This window comes from Mauremys mutica, chromosome 10 (genome assembly GCF_020497125.1).
Source record: "Mauremys mutica isolate MM-2020 ecotype Southern chromosome 10, ASM2049712v1, whole genome shotgun sequence".
Taxonomy (NCBI): Eukaryota; Metazoa; Chordata; order Testudines; family Geoemydidae; genus Mauremys; species Mauremys mutica.
Window position 1 is genome coordinate 79,274,006 of NC_059081.1, and position 14,335 is coordinate 79,288,340.

The 14,335-nt window shown below is 38.5% G+C and overlaps 1 protein-coding gene across 4 annotated transcripts in view; it reads right to left on the reverse strand.

Annotated features, from left to right (window-relative positions):
- Window positions 1–14,335, reverse strand: part of AGAP1 (ArfGAP with GTPase domain, ankyrin repeat and PH domain 1) — a 645,107-nt gene that overhangs the window by 64,298 nt on the left and 566,474 nt on the right. For all 4 annotated transcript variants that reach the window (XM_045032567.1, XM_045032566.1, XM_045032565.1 and 1 more), the window contains 2 exons: window positions 8,186–8,340; window positions 5,781–5,871 (listed from right to left, as the gene is read on the reverse strand). In XM_045032567.1, the coding sequence (XP_044888502.1) occupies window positions 5,781–5,871; window positions 8,186–8,340 (246 nt within the window). The remainder of the gene's footprint in view (window positions 1–5,780; window positions 5,872–8,185; window positions 8,341–14,335) is intronic.

The window sequence follows — 14,335 nt, forward strand, 5'->3', positions numbered from 1 at the left end:
GATGGAAATGTTTTGAACAGCCCTAATAAAGATTTTTTTTAAAAATTTAGTTCAAACAGAAGAACAGAATTATTTGTTAAAGCTTCATTGTCATTCCTAGTCCTTTGATTAAGTGTTGAGAAAGTGCAGTACAAATCTTAGATTTCCAATGAGTCCTGTGAAAACAAGGAAGACACGACTTGCTATTCCTTTCATGTATTCTTTGTACAACATACAGGATCTACAGAAGGCACACATTATTTTCCCTCACCCTCCAGTCATCTTTAAGAGAGAATTTTCATGTCTCAAACAGTACATTGGGGGACTTGTGTAGTATTGAAAGCTAGCTGAAAAGATTAAAAAAAGTAATTGTTTAAGGTCTAAATTAGTAAGAGAATGTGTTGTTAAATTACAATTTACAAACGATTTCAACTTGGAATAAAATCTTTTTCACTAACCTGCGAAAGCCCAAGTTCAGGGTTCTGTGTTTCTCTGCCAACACTAATGATATTGCTAACACGCAAAGGGGAAACTGCAGCTCCGTACTCTATTTTAGGCCTTGTGATACTCAGAAGTGAGGATATATAAAGTTTCTTTTCTGACTACATGAGCAAGCAGAGTGGGAATGTGGATCTACATAGGCAATTATCTCAAAGAACCAAAGTTCTTCAGATGTATCTGCACTGAAAGATTATCAAGTAGTAGTAACTTATAAAGGAGGTGGTTTTGAGGCATATTTGTTAAATAAAAATGGCAAGACAGCTCTTCTGTACTGGGCATCATATCAAGTAACCAGATTAAGTGAACAGTGGTGCAAAAAACCTGAACAGAACTGCAAATATCAGCATTATATATTTCTGTGACAGTCATCCCTCAAGTATGTGGTAAAATTTGCTTGAGATCTAACAGAATATGGCTCAGCATCCTCAAGTTTTGGAGGTAAGGCCGTAGCAACATTTAATACACAGTCTCACCTATTTAGAGACTCTCTCTGAGTACAGGTGGACTTCCCTTAGATCTATCCCCACAAGCCACAGACTGTATCAAAGATAGGCAAATATGTTTGTTCTACAAATGCACTCTCTTTCATCATCCACACTATGTAATCTGGCTTCCTGGGGTAGCATGTCAGACTTATGAAAAACTATTAGCACGTTTATAGAGTGTTGTAAATGAACATATGAAACCATCATAGGCCTTGATTCAGCAAAGCACTTAAGCATGTGCTCAACCCTCAATGAAATAAATGGGATTTAAGTACATATATAAGTGCTTTGCTTATCAGGGCCTTAGTAAAGAATTTACAGTATTTTCTTATGAAACACTGAGAATCAGTCCTCAGGTCTTGTATCTCTCAGACTCTTCTTTGCAGAAGTGATTGCCACTAAAAATGTCTCCAAGCTCCAGTGGAAAGGAGAACATTCTGCAAGAAACTCAAAAGGTGGCTTCAGCAGATTTATTTGCACAAAAATTAAGAATAGAGCTAGCTCAAAACGAGCTAGCTCACAGTTAAGGAAATATTTAGCTTAGTCTTCTCAGAGATCTTTTAATAATTGCACATGCCAAGACTAAAGATCTCTGTGTTGGATCCCAGATGGCAAGATGACAGGAGACCTAGACTGTCTTTGAGCATTGTTAAAATTCACCTTCGCTATCCTCTGCTGAAGAAATATTCATCTACTTCCCTGGACAATGGTAGTAACATCAAAGTAGAGTACCAAACTCTAATACAATAAAGAAGTCACTAGAAATCTTTTCAGTATGGTATCTCGAGTTTCAATAGCTAGAAAATATGGTCATGTATGAAGATTACAGATCTTAAGTGAGTAGATATGGACAGACTTAAGAATGAGATGGCTGAGGTCTTGGGAAATGACCCCAACAAAACCAAGGCTGTTGACCTCAGTTCCAACAAGAAAATCAAGAAAGGGACAGGATTGAATTAAATAATCAATCCAGTCTCAAAAACAAAGTTTTGCAAGCTTGGAACAAATGGTCTGATTTTTTTTGATTCTATGAAAAAAAAGCAATAGTGTTGTTGATGACCTTTGTTTCAATGCACTCTTCTGAACAATTGTTCTCAAACGAATTTAAAGGCAGACATCAGGAACTGATGGGTGAATGATATGGAGTTCATCATGTGTGATGCTGTAAAATACAAATAAGAGCACAGAAAAGCTCTCTTCTGAAATTTAACATAGCAGAAGTGCCACTGACCTCTGCACCTCCAGCATGCCACATGAAAGTGAGTATTTCCCTTGTAATTTCATGTCATGTGTTGCAAAAAAGGTTCACCGCTGATACAGGGTGAAAAAACATACCTATCAAGTAGAGCTTGATAACTGACAATACACTTGCTGTCTTCTTCAGAAGGTGCAAATCAAAAGGACTTTTTGGACCAACCTGCTTCACTCCCTGTTGATACCGCCAATAATCCTGGGGTTAGAGTATTGTAAAAATACTCAAAGCCATTTGTATGGACATGATTGGTTCTCTTCTCCTTTTTGGATACGGCAAGATAATGCTAGAATGAGCCAAAGGTCTCGAACTGTTCAAGCAGAGCTATATTTATTGGATGAGCCATTCTTCCCGTTTGTTTTTTCTCCAGTATGTCAAACAGCAAATGTGACCTCTGTAGAACTATTGGTATTTCCGGATTAAAAGCTTCAGCACATGTGTAAGACGTTCTGAAAAGTTTTGAAATCCACAAGAGGTAATGGCGATACAAATACTTTTGCATCAAGATGAAGGAGATGCTCAGAGTCATTATCTCTGCCAAGAAGTTCCTCCTTCTCTTCACCTGGAAGAGAACTACAATCAGATTGGTCATCATCTAAAAAAAGGGCATATAGTACCAAGATATTAACTGTCCCAGCTCCTTTGGATTAGAAGATTTGCCCTGTGCCAAACTGCTATCACATCCATTCTTCTTTTTTCTTCTTCATTATGATCTTGGAGACTCTAAGCTCACTGGACCCATGACTCTTGGGAGCTTCTTTGAAGGTGTTGGACCTGACTCAGATCTATCCTTGGATCTCCCCTTAGGCCTCTTCACGGAAAGAGCCAAAGCACTTTGGGGCACAGACTCAGCTGGGTTTTCCTCAGCAGCACCACTTGTCTGATGTGGCTCCTCGAGAAGGAAGTCAAAGCAGGGATTCCAATTCCTTTCATATCCTCTGGGATAAGGCAACACAAGCTGTGCACTGCCACAACAGCGTCCTTCTGAGACACAGCAAATACTCTGGTCTGGCAATGACATCTGAGTCATGCACAAGGTACAGTGTTCTGCCCTGGGACACCTATTCTATCACTCTGTGCTGACGTGGGAACAGAAGAGAAGGGCACTGATAAAACCTAAGTCCAAGGCTTCTAAAGAGCCAGGCTGCTGGAACCCAGCAATGGCCATTCCTAACCAATAAAACACAAAAGTAGTAACACCAATAGAACCTAAATCACTAAAACCAACTGCTAACAAGGTAACTGATGAGAACATTGGAAAAACAGGGTGAATGAGGATTCTGACCATGAAGCTGTTGGTAGTAGTTGAAAGGAATTGAAGGCTGGTTGGGGGGATGCAATCTCTTATGCATCCCATTGCTTCTAAATATTTGGATTTGTGAGGGTGCAGACTTGGCCCATAATGGCCATTGCTTTCCAAAGTGTTCTGAGCGCTAGTGTTTGGAGTGCGTGCATACATGCCAGAAATGGGGACCTACAAAAGCAAGGCTTGAAGAAAGAGACCCTGGCAGGCCCAGGAAGGCAAAATGCTGTTTAAAGATGCTCTCTCAGAATGCAGGCTGGAAGAATTCCTTTTCAAAATAAAAGCTTCACATTTAATGGTGACCTCGAAATGGAGACTTTTAGCCACTTGCCCCTCCCACAGAACTTCCGAGCTAAGCCTTTGAGTATGCTAATAACTGACTGCTTGAACTTTAGCAGCAAGGTCTATGAGGTAGACCTGTGAAGGTATCATATACCCCCCTTCTAGCCTGTTCTGGGCAACTGGAGTGAGGTGTTAGTGAAATCCTATAAAGTAAAAGACAGGAGCAATGTAGTTTACTGACACACATTAGTATTTTGAATGAACAAAATACGTATTTAGGCAGTTTCTCAGCACTCGTATAGAATGAGCCATTTTTGTATGTATATTATATATACTTCACTTGAGCTCTATCAGTCGCTGAGTAAATCTCAACATTGATAACCATAATGACAGGAAAGATGCTTTAATAAACAATTGTTTTAGTCTGTCTATGATAGAATATATCCTAAAGCAACAAACCCATTAGTTTATCATATATATTCTTCTTTTTTGGATTACTGGCTTATAGAATGTAAAGTCCCTGTAAAAAGTATCTGTAAAATTTACACCAAAGATCTGTGCAGAGCAGGTCAATATGCTGCCTTGACGGTATCTAAATTAAGATCCAGCGCTTTAGTACTCAGTGTCCAAGCCAACTAGGCCAACACTACAGAACCAGCATGCTCAGCTCCTGGCATTACTCTTGACCCACTCTCAACAACCTATGAATATCTGATAGATTTCAATGGAAGTAATGTCAAGCCTCCCTTAATTGCAAGGAGGTGTTGGCATGAACTGGGCCCTCTGAAGGGGCAATGAAAGGGAGAAAACAGAGGATCTTAGTGGACTCTACTCACATTTTTAAAAAGTAAAACATTTCTTTCTAAAGTAACAGGGACATTTAAATGTTTTTGTTACACATTAGCTTTCTATTCTAAATTTCCAGTAGTCTTTTGATACCCACATCCCCTCCAAGCTACGTGAGGAAGAAGCAGGCTGATAGGATAGGGTTATGGTGAGTTTCTTGGGGGATTATTGAGATCAGTTTTATTGTTCATTATATGGACAGTGTATTAAGTGTGTGAAAGCTTCTGCATTAAGTCTAGGGAAGGTGCTACAAAGATTTAAGTTGATAACTACATAGACAAGTTTATAAAACATCGGGTCTATAAAATCTCAGTTTTAAGATAAAAGCACAAAAAAGCAACAGAAATTACTAAATTTTCACTTTTGGTCCTTGTACAATTAAAAGAAATGAGTATGATTTTCAAACGTAAAAGAAGTAAGAATTTTCAAATACCCTTTCGTCCTATTTCTCCAATTGATTGTTTCTCAGCTGGGACCTTGTATTGTTAAGTTTTAGCCCTGAGCTAATTTTTATAGCTGACTTACAAACCCCTAGAAGCAGGGAGAACAGCACCTCTGAAATTAAACTGGCTAATCCTTTGCTAACTGTTAGTCCGTATATTTTGAAAGAATTCAGAATTTAAAAAAAGCACTAAGGGAAAGAAATACAAAATCAATTTTGTAGCATTCCACTACTAGCGAATGTTTTATTTTCCTTTGTCAGTAATATGAAAACTGCAGAAAGCTCAAGCAAAGCTTTACACCTCTAACATTGCTAGGGCACATGATTTTTTTTTTCCTTATTGGAGGACAATGGTAGCATCTTATGTTGAAAAGAAATATGAAACAAAACCATTTTTTCTGCAACTTCGAAGACAAAACATATGAACTTATGTTTAATGTGACAGATGAAATACAGGCGAAAAATCAGGGCTTATTATAGCATAGCATGTATTAATAACAAATTAATGTAAAGTAAACCTGACTAATCAACCTTCATAATGAACACCAAGCTTGCAAAGGGATGTGGAATACAATACCAAGAGGAAAAGAATCAGAACAGGTGTTCACGTAACCCTGGACCAAAGAGAACACGTAAGCTTTATAAAGCCAAGGATAACAACAGTCCTTCTATAGCAACGGCTATATTTACCTTGTGCCTCGCAGTCCACACAGTGAGAATTGCCTCTGATGTTTCTTATTGACTGAAGGGCCATGGCCTCATTCTGACTTGTCAGTCGGGACTGTGTATATTTAAAGAAACACACACACAAGAAATAAGAACTCAATGAAAAGGTTTAGACAACACAATTGTCAGCAATGTGAAAAGCAAAAAAAAAAAAAGAAAAAAAGAAAGTTCAGATCAGGGTTGAATGAACATGATCAGGGAATTGGACATCTTTAGTTTGCTTCTCAAAGAGTTGATCCTTTGGCATCTTTAAGTACTGCAGCTCAGTGCCTGACAAGCATAGCTACCCATTTTCATCCATATTTCTGACAGCTCAAACTTTTATTGAAGCTCCCTGCATAGAACACAGGAAGTCTGTGAATTTATGAGATATTGGACTGGATTCTGACCAATAATGGGATTGTGTAGAGGAAAGTTGAGCTGAAAAATGAAGCACAGCATTTATGATCACATGCAAAGTACTTTTTGGAGATAAATTATATAACTTTATTTATAAACCCTTTATTATTATTATTATTATTATTATTATTTTTTACTGGTATGTATGCTTGTGTACATGAAGACTAAGGGATGGTCTGCAAAGGAATCTGAACTGAAAGCCTTTTATCATCAAAAGATCAGATTTAATCAGATGGCTACAATGGGTGTTTCTTTCCACTGTGGCCTGCCCATAACCTCTACTTTGACCTGGAAAGACAATTGCCCCTGTAGAGGTAGCTCTGCCTCAAAACCAGCTAAATCTTGCAATCTCTCCTAGGCAAAAAGTGCTAACTGCACCAAATTATTGCCACTCAATTAAATGAGAGCTCAAACAGGTCATATATATAATAGTTTCACATATATACTTCTGCTCTGTCAACAGGCCACTGAGCCCTAAGATAATCTAATTCATTTCACTTATGCCTTCCAAGTGCTTCTTGAGCCCTAGTTCCAGAGGTGAATGATAAAAACTTAACAGAGTATCAGGGTAGGAAGGGACCTCAGGAGGTCATCTAGTCCAACCCCCTGCTCAAAGCAGGACCAATCACCAACTAACTTCTCCCAGAAAACCTCCATACAAATACAACTTTTAAGTCTTTTCTTTTTTTTTTAGTCTCTTGCCTTTATATAACCAAAATGTAATTCTCTCTTCAGTTACTGTGTATTCAATATTCAAACCAGTATTCTTTACCTCCTATTATATTAACATTTTGTACTAATGTTTGCAGCCTAATTTCCATGGTTATCTTGTTGTAATGTACTGATCTCAGTGAAGACAGGCCACAGAGAAATAAAAGTGATTTTTCTCCACCTCAGATATCAAAAGTCAATTTTTAAAAAAATAGGAAGTAAATGACATGACGATGATAATTACTTTGGTCTGGTTTACCCTGATTATAGAGGTAATAAAAAAAGGCAGTCATTTCAAAATATAGGTCCCCTACTTAATGACAAAAAAGAACATAAATCATTAAGAAGTTTCTTTACATGGATAGCAAAAGGATCTACAGGTCTGTGAAAATAATCTCCCCGCTCACCTCTTGTGTTCTAGTTATTAAATGTTTGAAAAATCAAGAGGCTCAAGAATAGCAAACTGTCAGCCCTCTACAGAATGAAACTGTTTGGGTTGGGGGAGGTATCAGAGTTTACTTTTGCAGAGAAAGCAGAAGAAATTGCTTGTGCCAAATATGAATGTGATGGGGGAAGCCTATCCCCAGAACACCACAAAAAGGACCATGCTTTTGCTTCCTGATTGGTTCCCCCTGAGCCTGGCCTAATAACAAAACCACAAAGAATGAATTACATTTAATTAAAGGAAAGAAAAACCACACAGTAGTTTCACAAAAACAGAATTTGGATACTAGAATAATTGTGATCATTACTTCTGAAACGTGTACCACCTTAGACACAAGTCTGCTCCTACTAACAGGGATAGCAGTGCACATTACTATTAAGTAATCCAGAGCATTTAATGGAACATTGCCATGGAGAAGCCCAGTAGTGACTTAGCTTGTAAATAAGCTGTTCTTTTCTCAGCTCTTAAAGGCTTTCCCATAGACCTCCCCACCAGAATACAGTTTGTATTGTTAGAGCAAATGATCCAACCAAAAGATTAATATTCTACATCTGAAATTATGAGAGATGGAAAAGACAAAAAAAATTACATAATTTTAATTATTTAAATATAAAATCAGAATGTGCAACAGGATAAAATATGTCTCATATTATTTTGGAAGCATACAAGTTTGCATGGTTTCCTTTTCCTTAGCTGTGCCCAACAAGTACATGGACCTTGCTGAATGTTTACTTTTCACAATACCCTAGATCCCGAATGCGCTCTAATGATCAATGGCCCTTGCTCACTTTCAATGTGATGTTGTGCATCTTACCTTATTCTTACTGCTCTCACAGGACTGTAAACTGGCCAGAATCTGACTCTCTATGGCTTGTACCCACGCATCTCTTTCTTCATATGTGGTCGCTTCAAAGTGCCAGGTCTGGCCGGTGAGGGAAACGATGATAAACTCGAAGTTTTCTTCTTGTTCTGAAAAACAGCAGTGGGATGAACAGTTCACATTCAATGAAACCAGCAATCAGTTCTAAAAACTGTCTTACTTGGACAGAACCTCTATGGTGTTACACGCAAAGGCAAGTTTGCACATCTGATTCTAATCCAAAACACATTTCTCCTCTCGTGAAGCACCATGCTTTGCCAGAAAATGCCTCAAAGATTTTGAAGCTTTTTATTGGTTCTTTCCTGGCTTCATAAATTTATTTCATGAGGATGAAATACCAACTATTTTAGGGAGATCTGCAAATTTTAGTTAAAAACCCCCTGCTTATATTCCGCTAACCGTCAGAGGTAGCTAAGAACCAATATTTGAAGAGAAATCAGTCTATTGTAAAATCTGCTGAAGCACTTAGAAAAATAACTTTTGATGAATGTTCTACTGAATAAACAAATTATAATACAAATCCTCTGGTGTATAAGTTATATGTATGTATCATATACAATATACGTAATACATTTTAAATGTACACGCACATGCACATACGCACAGCTGATAACTGGCTTGAATAATATCTTTTCCCCAGAGCTCAAATAAATTGCAATACAGGATTAATTTTAGTTCAATACTCTCTTCTCAGCAGCTTAGGAGACTAAACGAGCAGTGAAAATGATTTGATGAGCCAACAGAAAGGGTCACTGGAATATCCAAGGATAACAGGAACATAAGAAAAATACTTCAAGGCCAGAGGAACACAGTGTAAGAAAGTATCAGCGATATTGCAGGGATGGACACAGATTCCAAACACACTTGGGACACTCAAAGCCAAATAAAAAAAGTTCAAGGAAGCTGAACAAAGCCCAAGGAATCATTGAACGACTAGAATAAACGAGTACAATGTACCAGTGAAAATAAAGTATAACGGGTTTCCTTTAGAGAGACTTACACATTTACAGCCAAGGAACTTTTGCATTATTTTGTCATTCATAAACATGTACAGATAAATGACAAGTCTAAAAATTAGCCCATTTAAATACATTTTTAGTACTCACTGGAAATCATTCCTTCATTCTCTGGGGCAACAGTTTTTCCCCAATAAACTCAAACTCCAGTCCACAGGCCGTGTCCACTCATGTAAATTGGTAGAGCGCCACTAACTTCATTACAGCTTTGCCAATTAAAAATCAGTAGATAATTTGGCCCCAAATTTAAGATACCCAGGGTTCACATTCACTTAAATGACCTGTCCAGCCTGGCTCAAAGAAGAGATCTATCAAAGGCTGGACAAAAGGTTCCCTCAGGTGCAAGTCAGCTTTGAGATAAGGCCTGTGATTGCAAGGGGAAGAGAATGCAAACAATATTTTGTGGTGAATCAGGACACCTCAAGTTGGCCTTTTAAATCAAAACATAAGAGGGGCAAAAAAAACCCAGCAAAGGCTTATGAAAACCATGGCTGTTTGGCAGGCTCATTTTTGTAACCAGCTGCGGCTTTTAGAAGTACTCCCCTGGGGCTGGCCCACCGTTTGAATTATATGTTGCAATTATTGATCATGATGCCACATCAGTGAATTACAAGGAATCCCAAGTTGGTGATTCATTGGTTTGGCATCAAAATATTGTGAATTACAACTTTTAAAAACATGATTAAAAAAACAGAGAGAGATACAGTCCCTCCTATCCATGCAAAACAATGATATACTGGTTAACCAACAGGTAAATCACACTTTACACTACTACATAAATTACATAATACTACACTACCCGTTTCCCCCTAAACCCCAAAACAGTGTAGCCAGAGATCACCACCCAGGAACCTCAGGACTCACGTGACACCATACCCCCTCTTGTTATGTGAGCTCCAAGAATCTTCCTACCTCTAAAAAGTTAAACAAAAATCCAAACTAAAAAAAATCATGGAACTAATATGGTGCTAGGAAATCACTACGTTATGCACACTGCTTGATTGTTATATCCCTTGCCCTCACCTTTTTCTGTCCTGCTTATTTTGATTGTAAGCAATTTGGGGCAGGGATTGTCTCTTACTCTGTGGCTGTCTTCATTACCAGATGAGATTTTTACAGCAAGACAATTAACATGCATTTGCTATCCCTCTGTAAAACCCTAGCAGAGAGACAAGGCCCTTGTAGCTTTTACCACGAGGTAGCGAGGTGAGGTCAACATTCTGTCCTGACTATGGTTGACCTCACAGTAAAAACTACAGATACCGTGTCTCCTCTAGGATTTGACAGCAGCATAGCTAAAGCACATTAATTATTCTATGGTAAAAACACACCTTTTTTTAGCAGTGAAGACACAGCCTGCGTCTTCAATCTTTGTGTGCCTAACACAATGGGACTCCAATTTCAGGTGGGTCCTCTAGGGTCTACCAGCATCACAAATAATTAATTTACATAAATACTAGAAGGAAGACTTCATAATCTACACATGTGGTGCCACATAACTTCAGTGGGAATTTTCCCAACGCATGAGTAAGAACTGAGAATGAGCTCAAGAATTGACTCAGAACTGTAAGGGACAAGATCAACAGTTTTTCTCCTTAATTTGAGCCCTGATCCTACAAACATTTCACTAATGTGGAGTAGTCTTATTGACTTCAGCAGGCTTACTCAAGCGAGTAAAAGCAGCAGAGTCCTGTGGCACCTTATAGACTAACAGACGTATTGGAGCATGAGCTTTCGTGGGTGAATACCCACTTGCATCCGACGAAGTGGGTATTTACCCAAGAAAGCTCATGCTCCAATACGTCTGTTAGTCTATAAGGTGCCACAAGACTCTTTGCTGCTTTTACAGATCCGGACTAACACAGCTACCCCTCTGATACTCAAGCGAGTAAAGTTATGCGTGAATGAAAGCATGAAAAGGATCTGAAATCCAGCCACATTTAACAGTAGCTCTCATCAGGGTTTATTTATTTAAACTTTCTGTAATAAGATTCAACTCGGCAACCTCCTAGTTGGACATCAATATAACTACTCCTACGCCAAAACAAAATGTGTAATGCCAAAATATATAGCCAGATTCATGTGACATAAAATACTATAGTTAAACCATGAAGAAACCTGCATTTACTTCTCACAGGTCTTAGTGATATCAAACTCTTGTGGTGATGTCATCCAAGCTGCTTTCTTTAATGATCAGATTGTTGTTCACAACTCCGATGCATCACCTCTATCAAAACTAAAGTTACATTAACAAAATAAGTTACAAGTGCTGTTGAGGGGGAAGAGCCAGAACAAAGAATGTGGAAGGCTAGTTGAAGAAGAGAAAGGGAAGGATCAAGCAGCTTCCTGTTTTAAGTCGTCCAACTTCAAGAGTTTATCATTACTACTCTTTTTAATGGTCTCTAAGGGTACATCTACACTACCCACGGGATTGGCAGGTAGCAATCGATCTATCGGGGATTGATTTATCGCATGTAGTGTAGACGCGATAAATTGATCCCCAATCGCTCTCCCATCAACCGCTAAACTCCAGCTTGGCGAGAGGCAGAAGCAAAGCTGACGGTGGAGCCGTGGCCTGCCGCAAGGATGCAAAGTAAGTAATTTTAATTCGACCTAAGATACGTCGACTTCAGCTATGCTATTCTCGTAGCTGAAGTTGCATATCTTAGATCGACCTCCCCCCAGTGTAGACCAGGCCTAAATGATTAATAGGCCTTTCCTTCAAACATGCAAATACTGAAGAAGAATTTCTATAGGCCAGTGGCACCACCTCTGCCATTTAAGAAAAACCTCCTGGTGTATATTCTATAAATAGGCTCCCTTCTATTTGTACAAGAGAAATATATCTGCTCAGCTACAAGATGTGTTGTCAGAGAAGTGAAAAGCAACAGCGTATGGTAAAATTTTCAGTATAGCCCCTTTCAAAATAATAATAAAAAAATGCATCTATTGGCACTAAGGCAACTCCTTTGCTAAGTATACAGAAGGTTCTGTGGAGATTCCAGAGATCTTCATAGAAAAATGACAGGTTTCATTATCAAACTGTCGGTACGGGCTATCTTGATTATCGCTTCAAAAGTTTTTTCTCTTACTTAATTGGCCTCTCAGAGTTGGTAAGACAACTCCTGCCTTTTCATGCTCTCTGTATGTGTATATCTATCTATCTATCTATCTATATATCTCCTCAATATATGTTCCATTCTGTGTATCCAAAGAAGTGGGCTGTAGCCCACGAAAGCTCATGCTCAAATAAATTTGTTAGTCTTTAAGGTGCCACAAGTACTCCTGTTCTTTTTTCATAGAAAAATAAAAACCGAGGAGCCTAATGATACAGAGGGGAGACCTCTCCATACATAAGAAAGAATTGATTTTTGAACAAGTTATGGAGCTGTGTGGACTATGATTCTACTTGTAATTCAACTGTATTTTAACTTGGTATGGATTTGGTAAGTCTCTGCTAATTGCTTGGTGACTCAGATGAAAATTTTTAAAAAAATGTATGATTAAATTCTCCTACCTTCCATTGGTTATAGTCTAGATCATACTATGGTTAGAGAAGCTAACTTCGTAAGTGGGAACAAGGGATTTGGAATTAGGAATAAATTCAACAATTCAACCAGTTTTATATCCAGTAAAATTTGGCATCGACACTTGATTATGTTTATCTGGTGTACATGTATTTTATCTGGTTTTCTGACAGAGCCAACTGCTCTCTCATTACTAATTATTCCTCCACCTCCTTCCCCAATCTCAGTTTCATAGTCAGCTCTGAACATTCATAGTCAATGGAAAGGAATTTAAAATGGGAGTAGTTTGCAGGCAGAATGTTGTCCTCACACATTAGTATTCAACCATCATGTTGGCTTTGCATTAAAGACTCTACAACAATTCCTGTTATATTCTAGGCAGGCATTCTTGGCAGCCAAGGTATTGCAGGCAGAACTGACTTTGGTGCTGAACACACAGTATCCCTTTCTAGACAACCAGAAGTTAGAATCTCATTTGGCCAATGTGAGTTTCCATCAACATGTGTGTCAACTGCCAGTTTTGCTTTTCAGGAATATTTCAGTCAAATTATACATTTTTCCTTGTTTACAGAAATGTCTACCAAATGCATTATGTCCAAAACAATCTATTAAAAAAATTACATGGTGTCGTACAGAAGCACCTTTTGGCACGTTCCATTTTTACATACAAACTATCTTTTCCCAAAGAATAGTTTTTGACACACCAATGTCTTGTTTCATCTCCTGACCCTCTTTGCTGTGACCAGATGACACTGTGACAGCCGCCATCTTGGCTGACACATTGGGGGATGAGCTAGGAGCCTCCAAAGCTAAACACAGAAGTCTCCGGCTAGGCGCCATACTGTGGGCTGCAACAGACTCACACCCCTTGTGGCTCAGGCACAGAGGACACAGATAACACACACAACCAGTGGGTTAGTACATGTACTCCCATCTTGGTAAAAGGGGCAATGTAATCTTTTTGGTTGGGCTACAATGCTATTTTGGTCTGAAAACCTGCCAAAATGTTCACCACAACTGGCTGAGAGAAGCAGCCCATGAAGGAAGTGGAAGTCCATATTCTTTTTCCCATGCCCTCCGCTTTTGAATTTGCTCCCCACCCCAGAAAAGGGGGGAGGAGGCTAAAAACAGAAGATCAGAAATAACTGCACCAGCTGAAGATTTGTCTTATAAGAAGCTTTCTGTTTAAACTATTCCAGATATGGTAAACTACGGTTTCAAACCTGTGATCTTAAAATAACAAATAGTACAGCATATTATATGTTACTGTGATTACACAAAGCAATGCCTACAGAGCAAATGCACGCACTGCTAGGAAGTGTATGTTTACAATTTTTAAATACTACATACACAGACAGAAGAATCCATGTAACAAAACCATGTTTGGTTTTTTTATCCAGCAATATTATACGTTGAGCTGTTTAAACCCCTCCGAGCCTAATCACAAAATTTTATTAAACAGTTTTCCATGTTTAACAGTTATTCATAGAAAGGTCCACTATAATAGTATTTTAGCACCATCAACCTGTCGAAATCAACCT